This window comes from Cariama cristata, unplaced genomic scaffold (assembly GCF_000690535.1).
Source record: "Cariama cristata isolate BGI_N322 unplaced genomic scaffold, ASM69053v1 scaffold5606, whole genome shotgun sequence".
Classification (NCBI taxonomy): domain Eukaryota; kingdom Metazoa; phylum Chordata; class Aves; order Cariamiformes; family Cariamidae; genus Cariama; species Cariama cristata.
Window position 1 is genome coordinate 84,852 of NW_009622594.1, and position 22,498 is coordinate 107,349.

The 22,498-nt window shown below is 44.1% G+C and overlaps 1 protein-coding gene across 1 annotated transcript; it reads left to right on the plus strand.

The window, feature by feature from the left end:
• Positions 1-384: 384 nt before the first annotated feature.
• Positions 385-21,575, plus strand: BBS4 (Bardet-Biedl syndrome 4). Its single transcript, XM_009702381.1, has 14 exons — positions 385-413; positions 4,272-4,335; positions 5,184-5,242; positions 5,857-5,929; positions 7,804-7,857; positions 9,661-9,788; positions 11,611-11,665; positions 13,184-13,252; positions 14,509-14,661; positions 14,796-14,967; positions 15,531-15,600; positions 19,312-19,453; positions 19,840-20,050; positions 21,433-21,575. The coding sequence occupies exons 1-14, from the start codon at positions 385-387 to the stop codon at positions 21,573-21,575; spliced, it is 1,422 nt and encodes a 473-aa protein (XP_009700683.1).
• The last annotated feature ends 923 nt before the right edge of the window (positions 21,576-22,498 follow it).

A 22,498-nucleotide genomic window follows, 5' to 3' on the forward strand; every position in this document is an offset into this window, starting at 1 on the left:
GCTGTTTGCTCCAGTAACTGCACCAGAAAGAGCCGATGCCTCAAGTCTTTTGAGGTGGTCGTTTTCTACTAAGAGGTCTTATTTAGTGTCTATCTTGAACAATGTGTTTTGTCCAACAGTTTGAGAAGTAAAATAAAAGCGGACACTGTTTATATGTTCACACTCCAGGCTTCAAGTCAAGTGATTAATTGCACCACCCAGTGCAACTGCAGTTCTTGAATTAGTTGTATTGGGCTTGCAGATCAGGTGGTTCAGAATCTCTCTTGCGATGTGCCCAGGTTCTCTGCTGATCAATCTGATTTCCTGTATACTGTTAATATTTTACATTTACAGCACCAGAGTTACCAATCCTAGAGAGGAAAAACTGGTTGATCTATCTGCTGTATGTTCGCAGAGACTACGACGAGTGTAAGGTAAGAGCTGCTTTCAGGGCTTTGCTTTAGGAAGTATCTTACTGATGTTATGCAACGATAGTTTTCATACCAGTTTTCAAACCACTCCCTTTCCTGACTTTTGGAATAAGGGGACCAAGAGAAAATACAAGTAAAATAACTTTAATGTTCTCAAATCCTTGGCTACCTTCAGGATCCATGTGTGCAGTTGTCTGGAGCAATCTGTGAGCTTAGTATGTCTTTGGGAGTAGAAAAATGGAAAGAATTGCAAACCTCTCTTGTTCCAAGTGATGGATACAGTCTTCCAAACTGATAACAACACAGTTCTGTAATGCAAGTCTCTCGATGGTACTACAGAGATGCTATGAAAAACACTTCAATTGAGTAAAACGTCACTACCAAGTCTAAAAAAAAAAAGATCTTGGTTGCCCTTGAACAAAATTCTTTCATTTTACACATGACACATTGCACCCTTTAATTTCTCCTGGGTTTGGTGGGTAGCTTGGAAGTGGTTGTTTGGGATTGTAATGGTAAGTGGACTAAGAAAATGGCAAATCTATTATTAAACTGTGTGTTTTCCTGATAAAATGAACACGAGCTATTGAGGATGATGCGCCAGTGGGCAGGAGGACAGAAACAAGAGTCGTCTTTCTGTTTCTGTGATGTGCAAAGAAGATTTGAAAAGACATTTTTTGCTTCTGAAACACCAGGGTTGGTCAGGACTTGTCTCTCTCTGCTGGAGAACTCCTGGGGGTGCTTAGGAATGTGGCAGGCTGGAGGAAATTAATTTAGCTCTTAATTAATGGAGCTGGAGGGTTCTATCATCAGCAGTTGATTTCCTCTCAGATCTTGGTTTAAATAGATATAAACAAAAGTTGGACTAGCAATCTAAATAGAAAGTTGTTTCCCTTTTCTGTTGATCTGACTGCATTTTTTTGGTCTCTGCGTACCCTGTTTCTGTGATGTGACGTAGAATCACAGAGTGCAGAGAAGAGTACAGCTCAAGAACACAGAGAAGATAACCAAGTGGATGATATAATGGCAACATTGACTTCTCCGCATCTTCATCAGTCATGAAAGCAAGCAAAATATGGGGAAAAAAATTGAGAGAAGACAGTTAATACTCTTGCTTGGCAGGCCAGCTTTGCAGTAGCTGTCAAAGTAAAAGGCAACAAAGCCTTTCCTCATGGCTCACAAAACAGGGGTTTTGCAGTAAAGTTGGAAGAGTTTGGCACCAGACCATAGCAGGTTAAATGATCTTCCATCCTTTTGCCCAGATGTGACGGACATGTGCTCAGAGGCCTGGACTTGTCCCAAAGAGGCTAGGAACCTCAGCATGCCAGGATGCTTTGCCAGTCACTGAGGAGTAATAGGCACGTCCAAAAGGCGACTGAGCTCTGAGGTGGGCTGAGCTGCCCTCTGGTAATCTCTGTCTCTCTCCGCTGGTGTTTTGTGGGGTTATGGATCCAACCTGGATGCCCCGGGTGCTTGCCCTTATACCTGATAAGCATAGACATTCCCAAACATGCTATTTGGGGCTAATACCTTCAAAAATGAAAGAGCTGTTGACAATGGCTTCAATTGCTATTAACTCCTTGATTTCAGTGTAGTTTGGTCATTCATTAAAATCCATTCATTTTAAGACTCAGCTAAGAAACAAGTGACCTGTGATGCTATTAATTTTGGTCTAAATCTTGCTAGACCCTCTTTCCCACTCAGTGCTTTGAAATGCCTCCTCTCTAACACGGTTTTAAAAGCTCCCATATTTTTCAGTGTTGGTAGAAGGCCAAGAAAAACCTGCCTGTTAACCAATATTAGCTCTCCAAAGTGAAGGCATCAAATTGATTTTAACCCTTACAGTGCCACTCCTGCCTCTATTTTTGTGTCGCCATGCTTTTGACAAATTTTGTTGCTCTTTACGGCGAGAGATTAATAACGCTGGCTGTTTTGATTCGCCTCTCCTTCTGCCCAGCAAGATGCGCAAACATCGCCCAGAGCCTGCAGCTGCAGCATCCCCTGCTATCGCACCGGCGGAGAGGAGCGGGGGGAGAGGAGGGACAGGCCCTGCTAAGCACTGATCATCACTCAGCTCTCGCTCTTCGCGCGCAAAGCTAATAAGCTGTGTTTTCTGCTTGCAGCCTCAATTCCAGCCCTACCCCCTAACCGTTTTTCACAACAGAGATCTTCTGCTTCTGTTCTGTGCGAGGAGGGAGTTATTAAAATTGCCAGATGCTTTTAATTAATTAAAATCACTCGTGCTGGTTGGTCTCCTGCCAGTATGTCTAAATTCTATCGGCAAGTTAAATAAACTTGGGAGGAAAAGCTGGGATTACAGATCATATTTCTCAGCTCAAGGCCTTTTGCTGTGGGATTTTTTAGGGCTTATGGAATTAATCAGATCTCTCTAAAAGATAGCTCTCTGTTGCCCTCTCTTGCTTTGGGAAACTGGTTTTATGTAGATGGAGCAATATAGAATAACCATATTCAGGAGATGCTTGGTTGTGTCTGAATTGAATGTCTTATACTAATGTACTTTGTAAAGAATATAATATAGATATATTAGCAGATACAGATGAGAGAAAGAGCAGCCTAGACTTGTTCTTCCTTTTCCTTCTCTCTTTAGTTTTCTTTTTATGAGTGAGGATTCTCAGCGATAACCATCCTTGCCTTCACACCGCTTTCCTTCTGTGTGCTATATTTGAGGTTCAGTTTTCCTCCTTGTTTTCAGGCCCTTCACTTATATTCGTCTCGGAGGCAGGGAATGCTGGTACTGATCATACACTTAACAGGAGTGCCAGATGAGCACCAGGTTATTGCTAGCCCAGAAATCTTTCTTTCCTCCCTTTGTCTCTTCCACTTCCAAGCAAAAGAGGAGTCTCAGAGCAGAAATGATGCTCTTGGTTCGTAGCCAGAGCGCTCATCCTCCCAAAGGTTACTCTTTTTGACCAGTTTTATAATTTCAGGTCATATGTGACTATGGCATATAGCCAAACTGCACCCACACGCCAAACTGTCAGCTGCATGAATGCAGCCAGCAAGAATTTACATTTTCATCAGTTTGGGGTTGGTTCCCCCCCCCCCCTTCCTTTTCCCATGTACTCCTCATTTGTTCATTTGGCTTTCATTGACTCAGCTGCAGTTGCTCCAATTCAATTTATTTCTTCACAAATGGCTTAGAGTAGATACCCTTATCAGCAGAGGATGCTTTCAGAGATTCCTTGTGGCATTTTCCCCAGGTAGTATCTAATTATCTTTGGTAATAGGAATGAACAGAGAAATACTAAAAGGACTACAGTATTCCTGGCACAATGCTCTTCACACCCGGTGATGAGCTTGCAGTCTTCTGTGCACTGCTGTAGTTGTCCCAGCCGCAGTCCAGTGTCTTTATTATACGTGAGGTTGTGGTTTCTGTAACAGAAACCAAATCTCTGTCATTAGCTTTGTTTACAACTAGTTACAAATTCTATATTAATATTGACTTTTCCAAACGCAAATTCTGATTAAACAAATTTTGTAGTTCTCATGACCTGTGTGATACCACTGTTACCATCACATCAAGAAGAACTTGGCCATCACCACGTTGCATGATGTTTAAATTCAAGTTATTTTGGGGCGTTCTGCAATAAGCACAGACACAGCACAGCTATATGTAGCACGTACAAAAAAATTCTCCAAATCAAGGTTGCAGAAGGTATTTGGTCAGTCAGAAATCAATTTTCTTTCATAGGGATTACCTTTATTAAAATATTTGAAGGGTTTATATTCTTCTGAAAGCTGCCATGCTGCAGTTTAGTAATGGGATAAGAGCGAACCAGCTAATGGGCTTTTTGGTGAAGGAGACTGCGTTTGGTATGGATGCTCTGTGCTTTGTCATTTCAGGCTGTCATCAAAGAGCAGCTCCAGGAGTCTCATGGGCTGTGTGAATATGCCGTCTATGTTCAAGGTATGTCGCAGGAGGTCTCCGAAAGTCTTAATTTTGCTAAAGCAGGTTACTTCTGATTTGAGATATAGTGAACAATAAGAAGGGGAACAGGTGACAGAAACATATAAAATTCATATGTAAAAAATATATGGCTGCTTTTCCCTCCTTGCTAGGTCTAGTTTTGAAGTTTGGGATTTTCACATGAAATGGGCAGATTAGATTTTCTATTTGTGCTGTATCGATGAGTTTGTCATTGATTCCTCCTTGGACTGTGGGCTCTTGGCCTTCAATGTGTTGGTGCGTGCTTGGGTTGTGTGTTTGATTGTATTACAGATGCATGTTTTCTGTTAGAGCTACCTGCCTCAGGTGATTGTTGTCTTACTGTTTACTTCAAGGATGGTATTCCTCTTCTTGTTCTCCCTGCTGTCCCCTAAAAAATATGCCCCAAAACTTGGCGTTCCAATTCAAAGTGCCGTGATGGGGAACAACTGAGATTTGTTGGCCAAGGACATACTGCAGCCTCTAGAAGCTGGGGAGGGGAAAAATCCAGACTGCATCTCAACAAACGACTGGCCAGGGTTTAAAGCTGCCTTTATTCTGAAAACGAGAAATTTTTCCAGGCATGCACAAGTCCTTTGCATGTGTTGTCGTTGTGCCCTCAGATACAACTTCTGCCTGAGGTTGCTGCAGAAGGGGGAAAGAGCAAATGAGCATTGTTATAATATATCTGTGCTCCCCCTTCTTTCCCTGCTGTCAGAGAGGCACATTTTTCCTGCAGATAATGGACTAATTTGTCTGGTATATGTTGTCTTACAGCTTTGATATTTCGCTTGGAGGGGAAAATTCAAGAATCTCTTGAACTTTTTCAGACATGTTCCATTCTGAACCCTCGAAGCGCTGACAACCTCAAGCAGGTGGCACGATCGCTGTGAGTGGTGTTTTATTGTTTCTCTTTGATGTGCCACCCAGGACCTTCCATGTTTTGTTTTTTTCCCAGTGAAGTCCCAGGCTGCTTAATTCCAAACATGCTTCCTCCGTATCAACACTTGAGTTTGTCTTCTGGAAGCCTGGGCTACCCTTAAAAGCAGAATCTCTGTTATCTTCCTGGCTGCTATTGTATTTTCTTTTTCTTTGTATTCTAAGCAAGAGAGGTAACACACTGATTTCTAGGTCCAGAGCTAAGGGTGCTGACCTGAGCTATGTAAACTTGCCCTACAGACCCCTCTCTGTCTCTGAATGTCTGGTTAGATCACCTGTCTGTTTCCTTTGAGACACAGGCAGACTGCAGAGCCTGTGAATTCTTTCCTTGCATCTCCAGTAGCGTCAGGGAGTGCCTCAGCATCTCGCAGGATTGATGACCTTGGCCCTGAAAGGGAGCACTACTCAAATTGTAATATTGCTGAGATTGTAAACTTCTCAGGGCTTCTCATGCAGTTCTCTGGAGGACTAGCAAATAGCGTCATTTCTTACTGGCAGAGGTGACAGTGGGTGCACAGCAGGGTTTCAAAGTGAGAAAAAAAAAAAATTAAAATGCTTTTTCAGGTTTCTTTTGGGGAAGCACAAGGCAGCCATTGAAGTGTACAACGAAGCAGCTAAACTCGATGAAAAGGACTGGGTAAGTGTTTCAGCGAGTTGCAGATTATTGTAGTATGCAGATGTTTCTGCAGTTTTATGAAGACAGCTGCAAACTTGTTTGGAGCAGAGGTGAGCTCAGGCTGCCTGCAGTCTGAGCAGACGAGGAGCTGCAGGGCTGAGGCATTGCCTTTTAGCACAGGCTCGCAAACATGGATGAGCCTCTGCAGCATCTGGTTTGGATCACAGGAGCAAGGAATCATTTCTGCTGGCAAAATCCCACACCTTGGCTTGGAGCACAGAGAATCGAGCAACCTGTTTGAGCTTTGCAAATTATCATTGTTAACATAGCCTTATATATATAGAGAGAGAGATAGAATATAGATAGGAAAGTATGGGAAGTAACTCCCTGTTTGGAAACCCTCAGTTGTCATTAAAACTTGCTTGAGTAGTTGGGAAACCTTTTGTACTGCAAAACACGAAAAAGATTATCCCTCAAACTAGCTGAGAGGCTTACTTGTTACCTACAAGCATTACCTGTTTTGGCAAAACATAGGCTCATAGCTACAGAAGCAATAATTAAAATAGCTCTTCTATATAAGAAGTAAAAAGTGAAGGAAGAGCATTGCAAAGGGAAAGGTGTGACGGGGGTGAGAGGAGAGAGGACGTGCCTTGCCGTTAGTTGTGGGCAGCCTTCTGCAGGTGGCTGTTTTGCCTGCAGAAGTGTTGTTTCTAAGATAGACTTGCTACATGTGATCTCATTCCCTGAGACACTCACTGACTTTAGCCATGCTTTTGGTGCTCAATGCATCTAAAATTCAGGCTTCATACAAGGATATGTTTGGTATTACTGAATTTATCCTGTGCTAGACAACTCAGAAACCTTTTACACTGTGGGTCTTCTTTCAAGTCTGCATTCCCTTAGCTAACCAAGCTACTTGGAGTATGTGCTTGGCATGCCTGTAACCCAATTTACAACCATGGCAGGCAGACTTCAGTGGGTATTTTGATCAGTTATTTCCCATACCTGGCTCAGCACTGGAAGTAGAGCCAGCCTGTGCTCTTCCTTTGCACTGTCTGGTTCTGCAAGCTGCAGTAACCAGGAGTTACGGGTTCATTACTGTTCTACACAGTTGGAGAGACTGTGTGGAGGAAAATACCATTTTAAGAGGGTTAATGGGGAAATAAGGGAGTTTCCTCTTAAAGGTCAAGGCTGTCTAAACTGATGAAGCAGTGAAATGCTCACCAGAATAGAAACAAGGAACCAGCGGACCTTGCTTTTCAGCTCCCCAAGATGTGCCAGGGTAGGTAAAGTGGCAAGAAGCTTGTCTGTTAAACTGCTGCTGCTGAATTAGAGGTATGATTGTTCCCTACGGTGTCACCAGAGTGTTTAGGATCCCTAAGTGATCTTCCTACCCCATGGCAAAATCGTTTAAGATGCCAGAGGGTTATCGGCCCTTATGGTGCTCAACTTCTATTTTGGAAAATTCGGCACATCTTCAAATTTTGGCCAGCTGGGCGTGGCATTGTGCACATCCTAATGACCGTACAGCTGGATTGAGAGCCACCTGTAAGGGCAGCTTACCTAGTTTAGGAGATCTTGCTGGGAACTGAGTCACCTATCAGTGAAGAAACCAGTGTTTGCTCCTTGTTCGCTGAAGAGACCATCGTAATTTCTGTGTTTTTTGTCTCAGTAGCCTGTCGTCTTTTGTGTACGATCCCACTTAGCTCTGTAGGTTCCTGAAGTAACTTGAATTTATTGGTTTGCTTGATCTACAAAGCAAGAAGGGTGTGGGCAGGGACCGGGATCTCCCCATCTGGGTCAGTGATGACTGCTATCACTGGCAGGTTGTGTAGCATGTGTTTCATACCTCATGCTGATTTGGTTTTGTTTGTGGTTTGTTTTTTTTCGTACAGGAGATCAGCCACAACCTGGGTGTGTGCTACATGTACCTGAAACACTTCAACAAGGTAATGCAAATGCTTGTCTTATCTACCTGACAAACGGGAAGCCGGGTTCCCAGAAATTTCACTTTCTTTGGCAGTTTGAAGTGGATCATTTGCAGTGATAGCTATCAAGGAGGTTTTTTGCTTCAGTGTTTGTTTCTGGGCGCGAAGGTTTGTAAGCTGTCTCTGTTTTCATTTGCATGTTGAATTATTTTGAGTTTGCTGCAAGTTCGTGAAGTTGGGTAAGAGTGAAATGGAGGTTAGTCTTGTTGCAGGTCAGAAGGCTTTTTCTGAACTAGGATTTTTCAGAGAAGGTTTCTGGTTTTAAAAGGAATGTTTGAGAAACCTCAAAGAGCCACCTGAAACTAGACAGAAAACCAGCTGTGCTCCAACAAGAGCTGCTTCTGTTTCTGTGCCTTTTAAAGCCAGCACCACAAACACTGCTGGTTTTGTGAGGAGCAGCAATCCGTAGAGCATGCCGGTTCCATCTTCTTGAAGAAAGAGAAGTGTGATGGTGAAGACCCAAACCATTTCCCTAGCATACAGCTCAAACCGCTGCACCTCGTGCAGCAGGAAGGAAACTTGCTGCCCCTTGGGTCTAGCAGGATTCAGAGAGAAGAGTTACGGGGTTGGTCTGCTGGAGGTGCATCAGGCACCTTTTTTCCTCCCCGGAAAGGATTTGCTCCTGTGTCTGAAGCTCCTTTTGCACTAAGCCTAGAGCAAAAGTCACAAAAGAGCATAGCTGCAGTGTGGGCAGCACTAATTTTATTAGCTTTATAGCTAATAAAGGACTTCTTGGAAGCTTGAAACAAGAGTTTTGTTCCCAGGTCTGAGCACGCCATTCCCAGCTCCTCATTTAACCCTCCCCTAGGTGCTTGTGGTGAGCACTGAGCTGTCTCTGATCCTGTGGGCTTACTTTGTAAGGGAAAAACCAGCATTTAGAAACCTTTTGTTCCCAATTTGGCCCAAGTGTTCTCTGCTGCTCTTTCTGGTGGAGTGCTGTGGCCCTTGCAGCAAACCCCTACTGCGTTCTCTGTTCGAGGCATCACTGTAAAGCAAGCAGCTCTGGAGTAGAGGTTCATACTTGGGATTTGCTGTCTGCACTAACACTTTCCAAATTGGGGCTGCTGACATCTCGTCTGAGATGTGGTGGTCACCGTGGGCAGCAATGCTTCCATGAGGACATCTAAAATATAATGAAGCCTTCAGGGATGACTGTCTCTTCAGTAGCTGCTGGTAACAAATGTCCCGTATTACAGAATTCCATTACTGTGTCAGCATTTCCATTTCTAATATATCATGTGTTCAGAGACAGCAAACATACTTCGCTGTCCTGCTGGCTAGGCCTGAGGAAGTAAGACGAAGACATGCTTCAAAGTGTCTCCTGTTGAAGGGGATTGGTATGTGCCTGACAAGAGCTGATTCACTCCTCTTGTTTACTTGGCAGTCCATACTCATTGCTGGAGTAAGCATTTTAGCAAAGAATAAACGGTAATGTACCTGTTAACCTAACAAATCTGAAGCTTCCCTGAAACAAAAAAAATTCAAATACAGGAACAGGCCCATGCTCCTCTCCTCCTTGGGAGGTCGTTGCCTCTTGCCTTGGCTTGAAGCACGCCGCATTGCCTTTTTCTGTCCCTAAAAGCGCGTGGCTCCTGATGCAGAACTTGTTTCAACAATTAGCTGGGCTGGGTTTTGCTAGCAGGGTTCTCTGAGCTCAGAGGGTGTTAGCTGTTCTCTTTTGCTAGCTGCTGGGGATTGCTCTTGGGCTATTGCTTCACTGAGGTCTCTCTAATCACTTTTTATTCTCGGTGGTTGTGTGTTTAGGCACGAGACCAGCTAAACAATGCCCTGGAGCTCAACAGACATGATCTGACTTACATGATGCTGGGGAAAATTCACTTATTGGAAGGGGAGATGGATAAAGCCATTGAAGTCTACAAAAAAGCCGTAGAGTAAGAATATGTCCTTTTTTCTATCTGCCTATGTCCCATCCTATGCCAGGAGAAATTTGATTGGTGTCCCAGATCTGAATTGAGGACATGATTAAAAAGCTAATGGTAATTATAGTGTCTCTGTGCAAAGCTGGCACTTTCAAGCTCTTCGGCTGTCTCTGCTCTCAGCTGTAGTCCTCCTCCTGCTGACAGTGTGTCAGGGAAGAAGGTAGGTGTTTGAAGATCTGCCAAAAAAAAAAGAGGAAAAACAAATGGACAGAGATGCCTGACAGCAAACCTGTCCAAAACCGGCTTCATAAATCCCAAAGGTTTATCTACCAGAAAGATCTAACCCCGAGTGTCTCTCTAACCTCGATCGTCTGTCAAAAATCAGTTACTGGGTTTCACATACTGTTTTCACTTGGAGTGATTTGTGTTTGAAAGCAAGTGAGTAGGCAGACTTGAGACGGGTTGGTGCACAGTGAGTTTCTCCCACCCCATCACTGTTTCTCAGTAGTGATCTGTCTTGTTTTAGGGCAGTCCTGAGCATCTGATTTACCAATGCTTTCAAAATGTAGTTTTGCAATAGAGGCAAACACTAAAGAAAAGCAGGAGCATGTCGGAAGCCACTGGAGGATCTACATTTTGTACCAGCTCTTTTCACATATTCTTGCCCTACACATCTGCCTTTTGCTGCTGTCTGACAGTATATTGAGTTGGGTAGCCATTTGAACTAATCTAGAATGTTTATTACGTAAATAATCCTTGCTAAGCATCTTACCAGGTTTATATATCTTATCCCGGTGCTCCCCTGCCCTCCCTTCTTTCCCACTCCTTTCTTTTTCCTTTTTTTGTTCTCATCTGCCTGTTACATTTTGCCTCCTGTTACCAGCTCCAGGATGGTCCGTCGTTGCTCTGTGTTTATATACCGTCAGGCACAGGCGGCAGTTTTGTTCTGGTTGAGGTTTAAAGGTGCCAATGTGAGTGTGCGTATTGGATTTTGTTAAGTCTTGATAGCAGGGAATTGAACACTTCTGTTAAGGTGAGGGAGGCCACGAATACAGTGTCTCTTTCTGCTTTTTCTTTTTTGTTGTTTTCATCCTGTTTATGTCTTCAAAAGCTACTGGGAATAGGGATGCTTTTAAAAGGGTTCACAGCCTTGCTGTGTGAACCTCGTACTAGCAGTGAAGGACTGGGAGTTGCATACAGTAATTGAAAGCCCTTGGGACATATTTTTTGAAGCTTCTCTGTGCTGAATGGAGTGGTCTGTATGGCCAGGGATACGTTAACAGGTAGTGCCTGAGCCCTCTGGTCTGTGGGCTGCGGTGTAGCACAAAGCCGTGGTGAGCAGTCCACAGCTGGTCTGCAAAACCAGATCTGTAATCTTTTTATAGGGTGAATTAGAAGTCTGATGATGGGTGTGTGTAGGATCCATCAGAAATGCTGAGGACTGCCTGTCCTACATGGGCCAAGAGGCTTGAGATGGATTTACAGGGTGGTTTATGGGAGATGATGCAAAATCTCATTTTGTATTTCCAGGTCAGTGATGCAGACTCACTTTGAAGCTTAACAAAACCACATTATCTCATTATGCATCCAGATCTATTTCACAGAGCTATGCTGATTTCCCATTTATATCTAGAAGACATTTTGAAAGCTTAGGTGTAATATTGTTCAAAGGAAGGCCCCATGGTGGTAATTGTTCTAATATTTGCATTTAATAATAACAGTTAATTTCCTGGAATGATACTCATATAGTGTAGCATCATAATTCCATGTTCTGTTTTTACTTCGTTCTAGAAGGGCTAATAAGCAATGCAGCTCTCTGACTTTTGTATTACAGGTTTTCTCCAGAAAATACAGACCTCCTTACAACACTGGGGTTACTTTACTTGCAGGTACTGAAGCCTGTTAGCTATTACATGGACTTAATTGTTTTCAAAATGACCAAGGCTTTTTTTTATAGAGTTCATTTCTATCCACCTTCCTATGACTTACACACGTTTCTCTAAAGACTGCGTTTAACATGACAGAGCTTGCTTTTCTGTATCTTCTTTTTTCCTTTTGCTGCTACAAGCAAGTTGATTTCCTGGACCTGAGCCAGAGCAGGAATTCTGTTTGGCAACTGCCCTAATTCTGTTATAAATCCTCCAAGTATAACAAAACATGACTAGTTATTACCTTGTTTCTGGAGCAAGAGTCTAGCAAGTTATTCTCCTACAAAAGCAGCCATTAAATTGTTAGTGTTAATGCACCATAGAAGAAAACCGGAATCGATTTAAATAACAAAGGCATGCTTATCACTTGGGTCTGTAAAATGTATGGGAAGGACTGTCTGATTATTCCAAAAGTAAGCTTTCCAAAGAGTGAACAAGCAAGGAAGAACAGGCAGTAGTGCCTGAAAGGATTGATAGGCTAGAAAACTTGCACCAAGTGATGATTTGGAAAGGTCGTTAAGTGTTTCCCTAATTGTTTAGATGCTCAAGAATAAAATGTAGATTTTGAAAAAAATTGCCTTGCTTTACAAATAGGGAAATTCAATAGGAGCCTTGGATGTCTTAAGTTGGATATATGTGGATTTAGAAGGGAATATGACATGGGGAGGGGGATCTGCAAGATAAAAGTAGTGCGAGTATAACATTTGCCCTGTGAATTTAGCCCCGAGGTCCCTGTGCTCTGATTCATTTGTTCAGTTTATCATGTCTCTGGATACGTACTCACCTTCAGAAGTTTTAAAGATGCTTCTGTAGCTTTCCCACTTGCTATTAATTACAGAAGGCACTGGATTCTGATGCATCGGTATAATTGCTGGAGTGACGGATGGGCTTCTCATCGATTTTTGTGACCAAAAAAGGACACCAGTATCCAGAGTTTTATCCTGTTCGGACTGGTACATATCTGGCATAACTCAATTGAAAACGATAAGATTTAAGTGATTCTAAGCAGTCATGTGCTTATATAGGGACACAGTCATGCCCACTAACACTTGCAGTCCATTAGAAGACAAGGGAAGACTTTCTCACGTGAAAGGAGTGCCCTGGGGAGTGAGGAAGTTGTGATGAGGGAATTGAGGATGTGCAGAGTAGCAATTTGTAGCTCGTTTCTGGAAGAGAGGAAGGAGCAGAGGGCTATCAACCCAGGGCTCGCTCCTGTGGAGGAAAGTCAGAGCACAAACTACATGGAAACCTTTGCTTTGGTCAGAACAGTGAATCCAGCCCAGCAGAATAAATTTTTAGAATCTGTTTTGTAAATTATCAAACAAGAATGTGTGTGTGTAATGGGAGCACTGTAAAATTCACTTCTCTGAATATTTAACTGACCCAGAAATTCTAGTGCCCAAAAAGCATGTGTTCTCTTTCTTACCCCCCCCCCCCCTTATTCCTTATCTTCTGATGCTTATTTACTTATTTTCCCAGCTTGGGGATTACCAGAAGGCTTTTGAACACCTTGGAAACGCACTTACTTACGACCCAGGCAACTACAAGGTATCATGAGGAGTGGAAACAAACCATCTGAACGATGATGAGACACCTCTTAAAGCTAATTCCAGTATCAGAGCTTTGTATCTATAGCTAGGGTCATAGCCTGGAGAGGCTGAAAAGGGTCATGCCCAGAAAGCTTTCTCCGAAATACATTTCTGGGACCTTTCCCTGGGTAGGGAGTTGGATGTATGTGGAAGCAGGGAAAGGGGAGGAGGCAGAATACGGGATGTTAAATTGATCCCTTTGTTTTTTAACCTGAAGTTGCACCAAAATCAGGTGGAATTTACTTTGGAAGGGAAATCTTCTAGACAGTTTCAAAAGTCCCAAGAGCTGTGCCCAAGTCCCTGTGACTCCTAGGCGTGGAGCACAGATACAAGTGATATTGTATTTTATTATTCTCCCATCTGTTAATAACCCTGTCTGTGCTTCCAGCTGTTGTATACAAATGTGACTTTTCCTTGGCTCCGGTCTGGAAAGCCAAGCTTGATATCTAGATTTCATTGCTGATTGTGAAACTACTTCCCTTTTTGGGCATGTCACTTCATTTCTCTCTGCCTCTTTTTTCCTTCTGTATGATGTTAATGATTTAGAGTATTGAAATGTGTGGTTGACAAATGATATATGAATGCAAGCTGAATGTTATTGTGAAAACACTTTTATACTTACAAATTTTACTTGCCACTGTGAAATATTAGAAAGGACTTAACCAGTGTTGTTTAAATATAGTGTCTTGTAATGACTTGCCCTTTTTTTCCCCATGCATATTTCCATTAATTTGCAGTATCAATCACTCAGTGCGAACTAGGCTAGCTTTGCTGCATATGTCTTGCTTGGGTACGTTTTACTCTCCACTTAACTTGCACCAGAACTATGTCTATCTATGCTTGTTGGTAAAATGAATCTATTAGTGCATAGGTCTTCTCAGAGACTCAGACTCTAGGAGATACTACTGTCACCACAAAACATACCCTAAACACTTGTCATGCTGCAAGATTTCCAAGACAGTTATGATAGAGGTAGTGCAGGAAGAAGCAGACTCGAGTCCCTTCTTTACCCTGTCTTCTGCTGTATGTTGGGAGATTCTAGAGTCCTTATCTGATCCCTGCTGTTGGTCTTGGCAGCCCCTAGAAGAAAACACCTGAAAAAGTTAAATGATTGCACTGGAGATGGCTTTAGTTTATTCATTTTGTCCTGTTGTCTTCTTGCTATATTTGGGAAAATGCAGTTCCTCAGCTGGTCGCTCTTGTCTTCTCTCAAAGGCTACCTTGGCAGCTGGCAGCATGATGCAGGCCCATGGAGATTTTGACGTTGCCCTCTCCAAATACAGGGTGGTAGCCAGCACTGTGCCTGAAAGCCCCCCGCTGTGGAACAACATTGGGATGTGCTTCTTCGGGAAGAAGAAATATGTAGCAGTAAGTCTCTGATTTCCTTTCTTTTTTTTCATCTGTAGCTAACTTCACGCAAGAACAAGATTCCTCTTGTGGCAGAACCAGGAGGTCTGTTCTGGGTGGGCTGTGTTACAGCACATTTATTCCTTTTTTTGAAGGCTATCAGTTGCCTGAAGCGGGCAAACTACTTGGCTCCCTTTGACTGGAAGATTCTGTACAATTTGGGGTTAGTCCACCTCACGATGCAGCAGTACGCTTCTGCTTTCCATTTCCTCAGTGCTGCCATCAACTTCCAGCCGAAGATGGGAGAGCTGTATATGCTCCTTGCAGGTATGCAACGCTCCGTTATCCAGCTCCGCGGTATATCCAGCTTAGCAGAAGCAACGTTATAGAGACAGAAAGTTTGGGCTGAAGTAAACAAATGTTGGATAAAGACGATACTAAGAAGCTGTTCCCCAGTAGGTCAGGACAAGTATAAAGTCTCTTCTCTCTCTGTGATGAATCGGAAGGTTCAGTTGTGGTCAGATCAGATTAAACATTAGAAAACAGTAGGTCGGGACAGGTATAAAGTCTGAATAGTCTCTTCTCTCTCTGTGATGAATCGGAAGGTTCAGTTGTGGTCAGATCAGATTAAACATTAGAAAAGACTTTCTACATGTAAGAGTTTGGGTTTGGGTTGCCTAAGGAGTGGGTGTGGATTTCCAGCACTGGACGTTTTTGGGATCAAGCGAGACAAATATTTGTCAGAAGTGACGTTAGTAGGGTTAATTCTGGCAGCAGTCCAGACACCCCTCTAGCACCTATTTTACGATGTAGTGACATTCAGAATTGTCCTAAAAATGAAGTCCTTGTAAAGCATCAACTTGTGTGTGTACATTTTTGCTTTGATACAGTTGCTCTGACAAACCTTGAAGACATTGAGAATGCAAAACGTTCCTATGAGCAAGCTGTGGCACTGGACAAGTAAGTCTTAATCATAGCTGTCAGTTGTTTGATGGCGTTGCTTTGCATCCCTGCACCTGGTTTCCTTTGCATGCTTTGTCCCTTGGTCTACTTTGACCCTTAACAGTTTGCAGTAGGGAGACATTTTTATTCCTGTAGCTGTGCAAGTGACAGCTTTAAAACCACCTTTTTTTTTTTTTTTCTTTAAAATTCAAGTCATCTTTGAAAAATGAGAGGGAAATCTTCTTTCAGACCAACTCAAAGCTAGGTTTTATTTTGCTGTTTAGTTAGTGAGTCAGTGGTGATGACTTTGGATTCCAGCCTTCCTTTCAGTGAATATTTATACACAGTAGAGCAGATTCATTAGAAGAAAACCAGTCATCCCAGAATATTTTGTAACCGAAAGTTTGAGCACTGTGCAGAGCAGTGAGATGCTTGTGATAAAGCCTGTTCTGAATTGGGCAGAGGGAAGATTTTAGCTGGGAGAATGTGGGCAAGAAGTTAGTATAAAGCATATAAAAGGGCAGCAGTGTAGTCCTTTCTCCTCCATTTTGTTAACAGTGTCTTTGTTTGCGATCTAGCTTTTAAAATCAGAGCACTTGCTTTCAGAAGTGTTAAGGTGAATGTTGCAGTATTTCATCATTTCAGGCAGAAAAACAAGTTTGTCTCAAATTAATAAATAGTTTTGTCTCTCTCCCCAATTTACAATGAATATTTGCATACTTAGAGCAACCAGCACGGTGTTCCTGAGCCCAGGAGTCTGTATGCTGGTGACAGAGCTGTGGCAAAAGCGCTCTTTCCATCTGGAGTGGCCACCAGAAGGTGGCATGAGAAGATGCTGATCCCTTTTCCTCTGTCCTCTCTAACCTAGGTGCACTGGCCAGGCTTAATTTTGGGAATTCGGGAGGTTCCAAAGCCCCTTATAAAGGGCAGCAGGTTTCAAAAACCATTGTTTGACGCTGTAGTGCAGTTCTCTTTGCGAAGAGGTGCTGTAAATGCTTTCAGATGTTTGCTGGGAATTACATGGCTTGCACACATGCCAGAGCTCTTGAATCAGCCCTGCGCAGCCAGCACACACCTGGCACTGGAGGTCTTCATACGTATGCATCAACAGAATTACAAAGCAGGTTTAAATATTACTTCTACATCTGTTTCAAACATCGGTACGTCTGTGCAGCCTCCTCAGAGGAACCAAACCTGTGGAAGCTATGGTCAAAGATTTGCAAATGTATTGCTGTGTGAGTGCATTTTGCGATTATCCTTCGGTCACTCCTGCCAACATCACTGACCAAGTCCAGTCGACTCCTTTGCCTGGCTTTCCTAATCAGCCTTCCATGCCTAGCAAGGCACTACTGGACCTTAAAGATTGCTCAGACTTCCCAGTCATGGGTTGGTGTGCTTTGATCAAAGAGAAGGAATAGAAGTTTAGCTCTACAACTTTGCCGAAGTATTTGGCACTACTATGATGCTACAGCTCTGTAGTCTTACTGGGAAAATAAAACCTCATCAAAGCAAAAATGAATGCCAACTGCCAGGGACTGCTGGGAGGAATATCCAGACTTTGTTAGGCTTGTTCAGCTGACATGCCATATATTTTAGACAGTTATTGTGTGGCTGAATCCATGTTCCCACAGGCTCTCTTTGCTGGCATATTATGAACTGTTTGGCTGGGATGAAGATAGCAGCCGTGTTTGTTTCCATTGTCAACGCTGTGACATTTGGCCTGGGTGCCACGCTGGGGTCTGAAATGGAAAGCGTCTTGGAAAAACCTTTAAAAAACCTGTTTCTTCTTAGTACTGGTTCTAGCTCATAGCTGTCCTTTCTTTCTGTGGTTATTTAGCTATTGATTTTTTTTCTAACTGTCCTATTGCTTCTCAGCTCTTGAAGGCAAATTAGCTTCATAAGGTTCAATTAATTTTAAAGCTGTCTGTTCCCAGATCTGTCTGATCTCCTCAGTGTTTTGTTGTGTAGATTTGGGGGTTTGTATTTTCTTTTTTGGCCTTTGTTTTGGGAGAGGGAGGGGCAAAGAGATGAATTTTTGGTTATTTATTTTTTCATGCATTACTTCCTTTGCTTTGACGAAGACAGTGAGGAGGGTGTTTTGGTTTTGTGGGTTGTTGTTTTTTTTTTTTTTCATGGTGGGATCAGTGTTCCAGTTTCTCAGTTAAAGGAAAAGCAATGGTTATAAATGCTGTCAGATTTCTTCTAATAATCTTCTTTCTTGCAGCACTGTCATATAAATTACCAAGGATGGATAATCATGGCCTGCAGATGACACTTTCTATTTATTGAACAGTGTTAGCAGAAGCTTTCCCTTCTGCACTTTTCACAACAGACGCTCTCTCTGTCTTGGCCCCCCAGGTGCGGGTGCTGGAGTCCTTGGATGGTTCCAGCTATCCCTGCCACGCTCCAGGAGAGGGCACCAGGCCCTCACTCACATTTATTGAGCAAACTACAAAGCATCTCTCATTGACCTGTGTGCAGGGATACATGTGTGCGACTCCTCTGCAGGGAGCTGCGGACAGACACTGCTCTTCCCATGCACCCCTCAACAGCACGTCCCCTGTTTTGGCCAAATGCAACCTCTGCTCTGCCAGGTCTCATCCTGCAGCCTGGATGAGCTGAGCATCTGCATGAGCTCCCATGCTGGGGCCGGTGACCCTCTTGCGTTTAATTTCTTTGTCAGATAATACACGTGCATTTTGCTTCTCCAAAATACGGGTGAAATTCAGACTGCTAAAGAATGGTCAGAGCAGTTTGTTGAGTGTGGCATGTCGGGCAATTAAGGAAGGATCAGCTCTCCGAGAGCTTCACTTCTCAATTACAGAGCCAAGGGGGTCAGCTCAAAAAACTGGTTTAGTTTGCTCACACTCCTGGCTATGCCAGAAGAAATGTTGCTGGTCAGGGTTAATGTACCCTAGTGAAGAAAATGGATACTGTAGAAAATGAGAATATATGGAGCAATTCTGCCTTTTTGAAATCTTCATATGCTGTTGTGTATCGGGAAGGGAGGTAGGACTGTGCAGGATAACAGTGCTGGCTGCGGTGCCGGTCTCCTCTTCGAGTTAACAGGTATCACCTACTGTTTCTCTGTAACAGTACGTACAATTATGTACGCTTTTAGCGGGTGAATGAGAGAGAAGAGGTGAGGAAAATGAAATGTAAAGAGCATGTTCTGCGGCATGTTGGGTTGGAAAATACAGTCAATAAGCATGAGTCTGTTTCACTGCCCTGTCCCATGACAAACTGCTCTCCTAAAAATCGGGGGAGCTGTGAGAGCCTGAGATAAGTCAGAGCAGAGATCAGCTTTCACAGTATGATGAAAGCCCCCATCACTGCTCTGCCTGCCCCAGGAGCAAGGGGCTGGGAGACCGGGCACTTACTAAAACCAGTCCTGAGACGGTCCCCAAGTGCAGAGAATTGGCTGGTGCAGAGAAGAGCCTTGCAGGGGGTGAGGCCATCAGCAGAGTCACTTATATTGTCATTGACACTGGGATACTTTGCTGAGCCCAGGCACCGGGTCTCTCACTGAGTACGTGGGACTCTATCATGTTCACAAAAGATTCTGGCTGTGCAGCCCCTCACCTGCTTCGCGGTCAGCGTACCCCATGGCTTGTCTGTACCAGACAGGAAGGTGGCTCCAGCTTTGCAGCTTGGGCACATCTTAGCGTTATTGAAGTCAGGATAAGTGTTCCCACAGTGAATGCGATGCATCCTGTGCGTTTGCTGCAGGTGCAACCCCCTCGTCAACCTGAACTACGCCGTCCTGCTTTATAACCAGGGTGACAAGAAGGGAGCCCTCTGCCAGTACCAGGAGATGGAGAAGAAGGTCAATGCAGTGAAGGAGAGCAGTACTCTTGACTTTGACCCTGAGGTATGTGCGTAACGGTTGTCAGCGGGAGCTAAGTAGCCACACTAAGACTGGCAACAAACGAGGAGGAAATTTGACTTTGGAGTCCAATTATTAGGAAGAAATTCTGCTTATGAGATTTTCCGAGTAGAGCAGTTGCCTGCTGAGAGTGGCGTGCTTAATTTCTGTTCTTTGAAGCCCAGTTCTTCAATCAATACACAGCAAGAGAAGATTCTCTTGTAATTAAGGGAATGAATTAGCGGAGATGTTTCCCTTGAGCACCAAGGCAGTAGTCAGCTCTGCACAGCCCTTAGTTGTTTGGTTGGGTTTTTTTTTGTGTTGTTGTTGACTTTATTGTTGTCTGAAGTGTTCGTGTTTATAATGGTCTTCTCTTTTTGCTTCTTGAGAAGATGGTGGAGGTTGCCCAGAAGATGGGAGCTGCCCTGCAGGTCGGGGAGAGCCTGGTCTGGACTAAGTCTTCCAAAGAGTCTAAATCCAAGCAGAGAGCTGCTCTGTCAGTGAAATCCTCCAGCACTCAGCAGCCTTTGGGCTCTAACCAGGCGCTGGGTCAAGCCATGTCCTCAGCTGCGGGGTATGGGAAAACCATGCACCTTCCCCCAGGTACTTCTCTTTTGCTTCTCTTTAAGGTAGAACTGTGGGAGGGGAGAAGTCTCTCTTCCTTTGAGTACAGAGTTAAAGCACATGTTTAGAAAGGTATTGACTTGCTTACATGGTAGTAATGTCAGTATTTGGTAATAACTTTCCCAGATTTCTGAGTTAAGGAAGTGTGCAAGGAAGATGCTGTCTGTGGTGCATTATACTATTCTGCTTTTGCAGGGGTGTGGAAAGGCAGTAAAGTTTCCCTTCCTGTCTGAGCCACGATGGGCAAGACTCCATTAGCATGGGATTGAGATCTTGCTCTGGAAAGGGGGTGGTTTCAGAAACCAGACATCTTGTCTTCCTTTGGAAGAGCCCAGGAGCTGATGTGCACAGACAGTCTGCTGGAGAGAAGGGAAATGATGGACAATTTTCTGAAGTGCTTTATCACTCTGGATTGCTTTGAAGCTGTCCAGCCAGGACCCTCCCTTGTAAATGTTGCTGGATTACCTTCTAGTGTGGGCCACTGGAATGAAGGTTGCTCAGGAGATAGCTTCAGCCTTAAAAGGCTTACGCCGATAGCTGTACGTGCTGCTTCTTCTGGGGCTAGGTAGGAGCATCTCCTGAGACACCATTCGTAGCCTGACCTCCTCTCATCCCTTGGCTTCCGAGGAGGAATGCACTAGAGAGATTGCTGATTTTCTGTTACTCTTAGTCATGTTGCCTGTGGACGGAACCAGGAGAGAGGTGGTGTAATCCAGGCCTCTTTCTTTGGCACCCCTAAGGACCTGTTCCATTCCTTATGCATGGAATAAACTTTCCATGCAGGGAAGACTTAGCCAGAAAAGCTGAAAAATAAAACGTAACAGGAGTTTAGGGTTTACCTGAAGGACTTTATTATGCGTATCAGAGAAGGGAGCTGGTTCATAACATCAAGTTATCAACCTAAGTCTGTAGAAACAACTTCAGAATGCAAGTGTCCTGTTTTGATTTTATTCTGTAAGTAGATACTTTAACTGCCTAGAAACTCTCTCTGAGTTTGCTAAAACTGATCTGAAAATGATGCTGTGGTTTTGGCTCCAGCTTGAGTATAAACCAGCTTCAGTGGAACTGTTTTCCCTTCCAAAACATGAATTAATTCCTAAGTTTGTATTGACTTCTCACAGCAGCCTAGCTGAATGAGATGCTGTGCCTTAGCTTCCCTTCAGCAGAACTTTGGGTACTGTAACGTCTCTGGCTGGATAACTCAAAAAAGAGTTGAGTGCTATCGATAAGCTAATGCTAGACAAAAAAAATCCGAGGGTAATTAATAGCTGCAATTGTTCTGCATCTCCATGCTGCCTGGAAGGGCAAAAAGAATAGACACATGTAGTCATACAGTAACTACAAATGTATTCTCTCCCCAGGCGCTGGAGCATCGGCTCCGCTTGCAAAGCCTCCCTCACTGCCTCTGGAACCAGAACCGGGCTCAGAAATGAGCCCCGAGGAGACGAATGGCACCGAGGAACAGAGGAAAGAAAAGCGCAAGAGCCGGCAGGCAGCGGACTAGGATGGACTCTGGTCAGCAAAGGCAGGTGCAGGAGCATCTCCAGAGCTGCCTGTTGACTTGTGGGGAAAGAGACCTGTCCTCTCCTCTGACCCACGGTGGCTTCACCCCACTGTCAGTTAGTCTAAATGCAGCTGTTTACTGTTAATGATTTTAGCACGTGGTCTCTACCTGGTCCCAAGGAGTCGTCACAGCAATCAGAAGAGGTTTCTGCGTAGCTACTGTTAGTGCGGTCACAGCAGGAGATCCATCTCTCCACAGGGTTGGCAGTCTTCAGTGTTTGGGTGTAAGTCAGTCAGTCCTCCAGGAGGATGCTGAGGCATCCAGTATGTTTAGAAAAGCCAGGAGTAGTGACTTTGCATCCAAACCCATCCACTGGCTGAACTTGTAAGCAGCTGAGGAAGCCCTACACAGGCCGTAGTAAGGTCAGTGGTAATATGCTCAGAGAGGGCGTGAAGGTCCACGCACTTCACTAGGGCATGTGCAGAGAAGTAAGCCAGGCTCGGGACTAGCACAGCCTGGCTTACTCTGAACCAAGGGCTTGTCAGTCCGCGTTTCACAAGGGCAAGACTTTGTAAATGCTTTCTTAAGGCTGAAGAAAGGAAGCTGAAACAGCTGGGAGCTGGTATTCCTGAGCAGGGCAATGTCACGGTCACAGAGCACGAGCCCACACTTTCCTTAGCGGTGGCAGTCGTGAAACGTGGGGGAGCAGCACAGCAAAGGTGATCAGTCTGGTTTGTCTTGAGGTGATCGCTCCCTTAACACGCGGCCCGGTGGAGGGTGGCTGGCTGAAGCAGACCTGCTGTGCTGGGCTAACGGGATGTGTTGCCCAGCCAACTGAGCCAACTTCTTTAGGACTGTTTCTTGAACCCAACCTATTTTTAAGCATAAGCTATGTTGTAGCTAAGAAAGTTGCAAAGCTGGCC

Excerpts from the sequence above, each read along its gene's own strand:
- BBS4 (XM_009702381.1), top strand. The coding sequence starts at position 385 with ATGTTCGCAGAGACTACGACGAGTGTAAG. Across the intron at positions 5,243-5,856 it reads AAGCAGGTGGCACGATCGCT|GTTTCTTTTGGGGAAGCACA; the intron begins GTGAGTGGTGTT and ends ATGCTTTTTCAG. Across the intron at positions 14,968-15,530 it reads GCTGTATATGCTCCTTGCAG|TTGCTCTGACAAACCTTGAA; the intron begins GTATGCAACGCT and ends GCTTTGATACAG.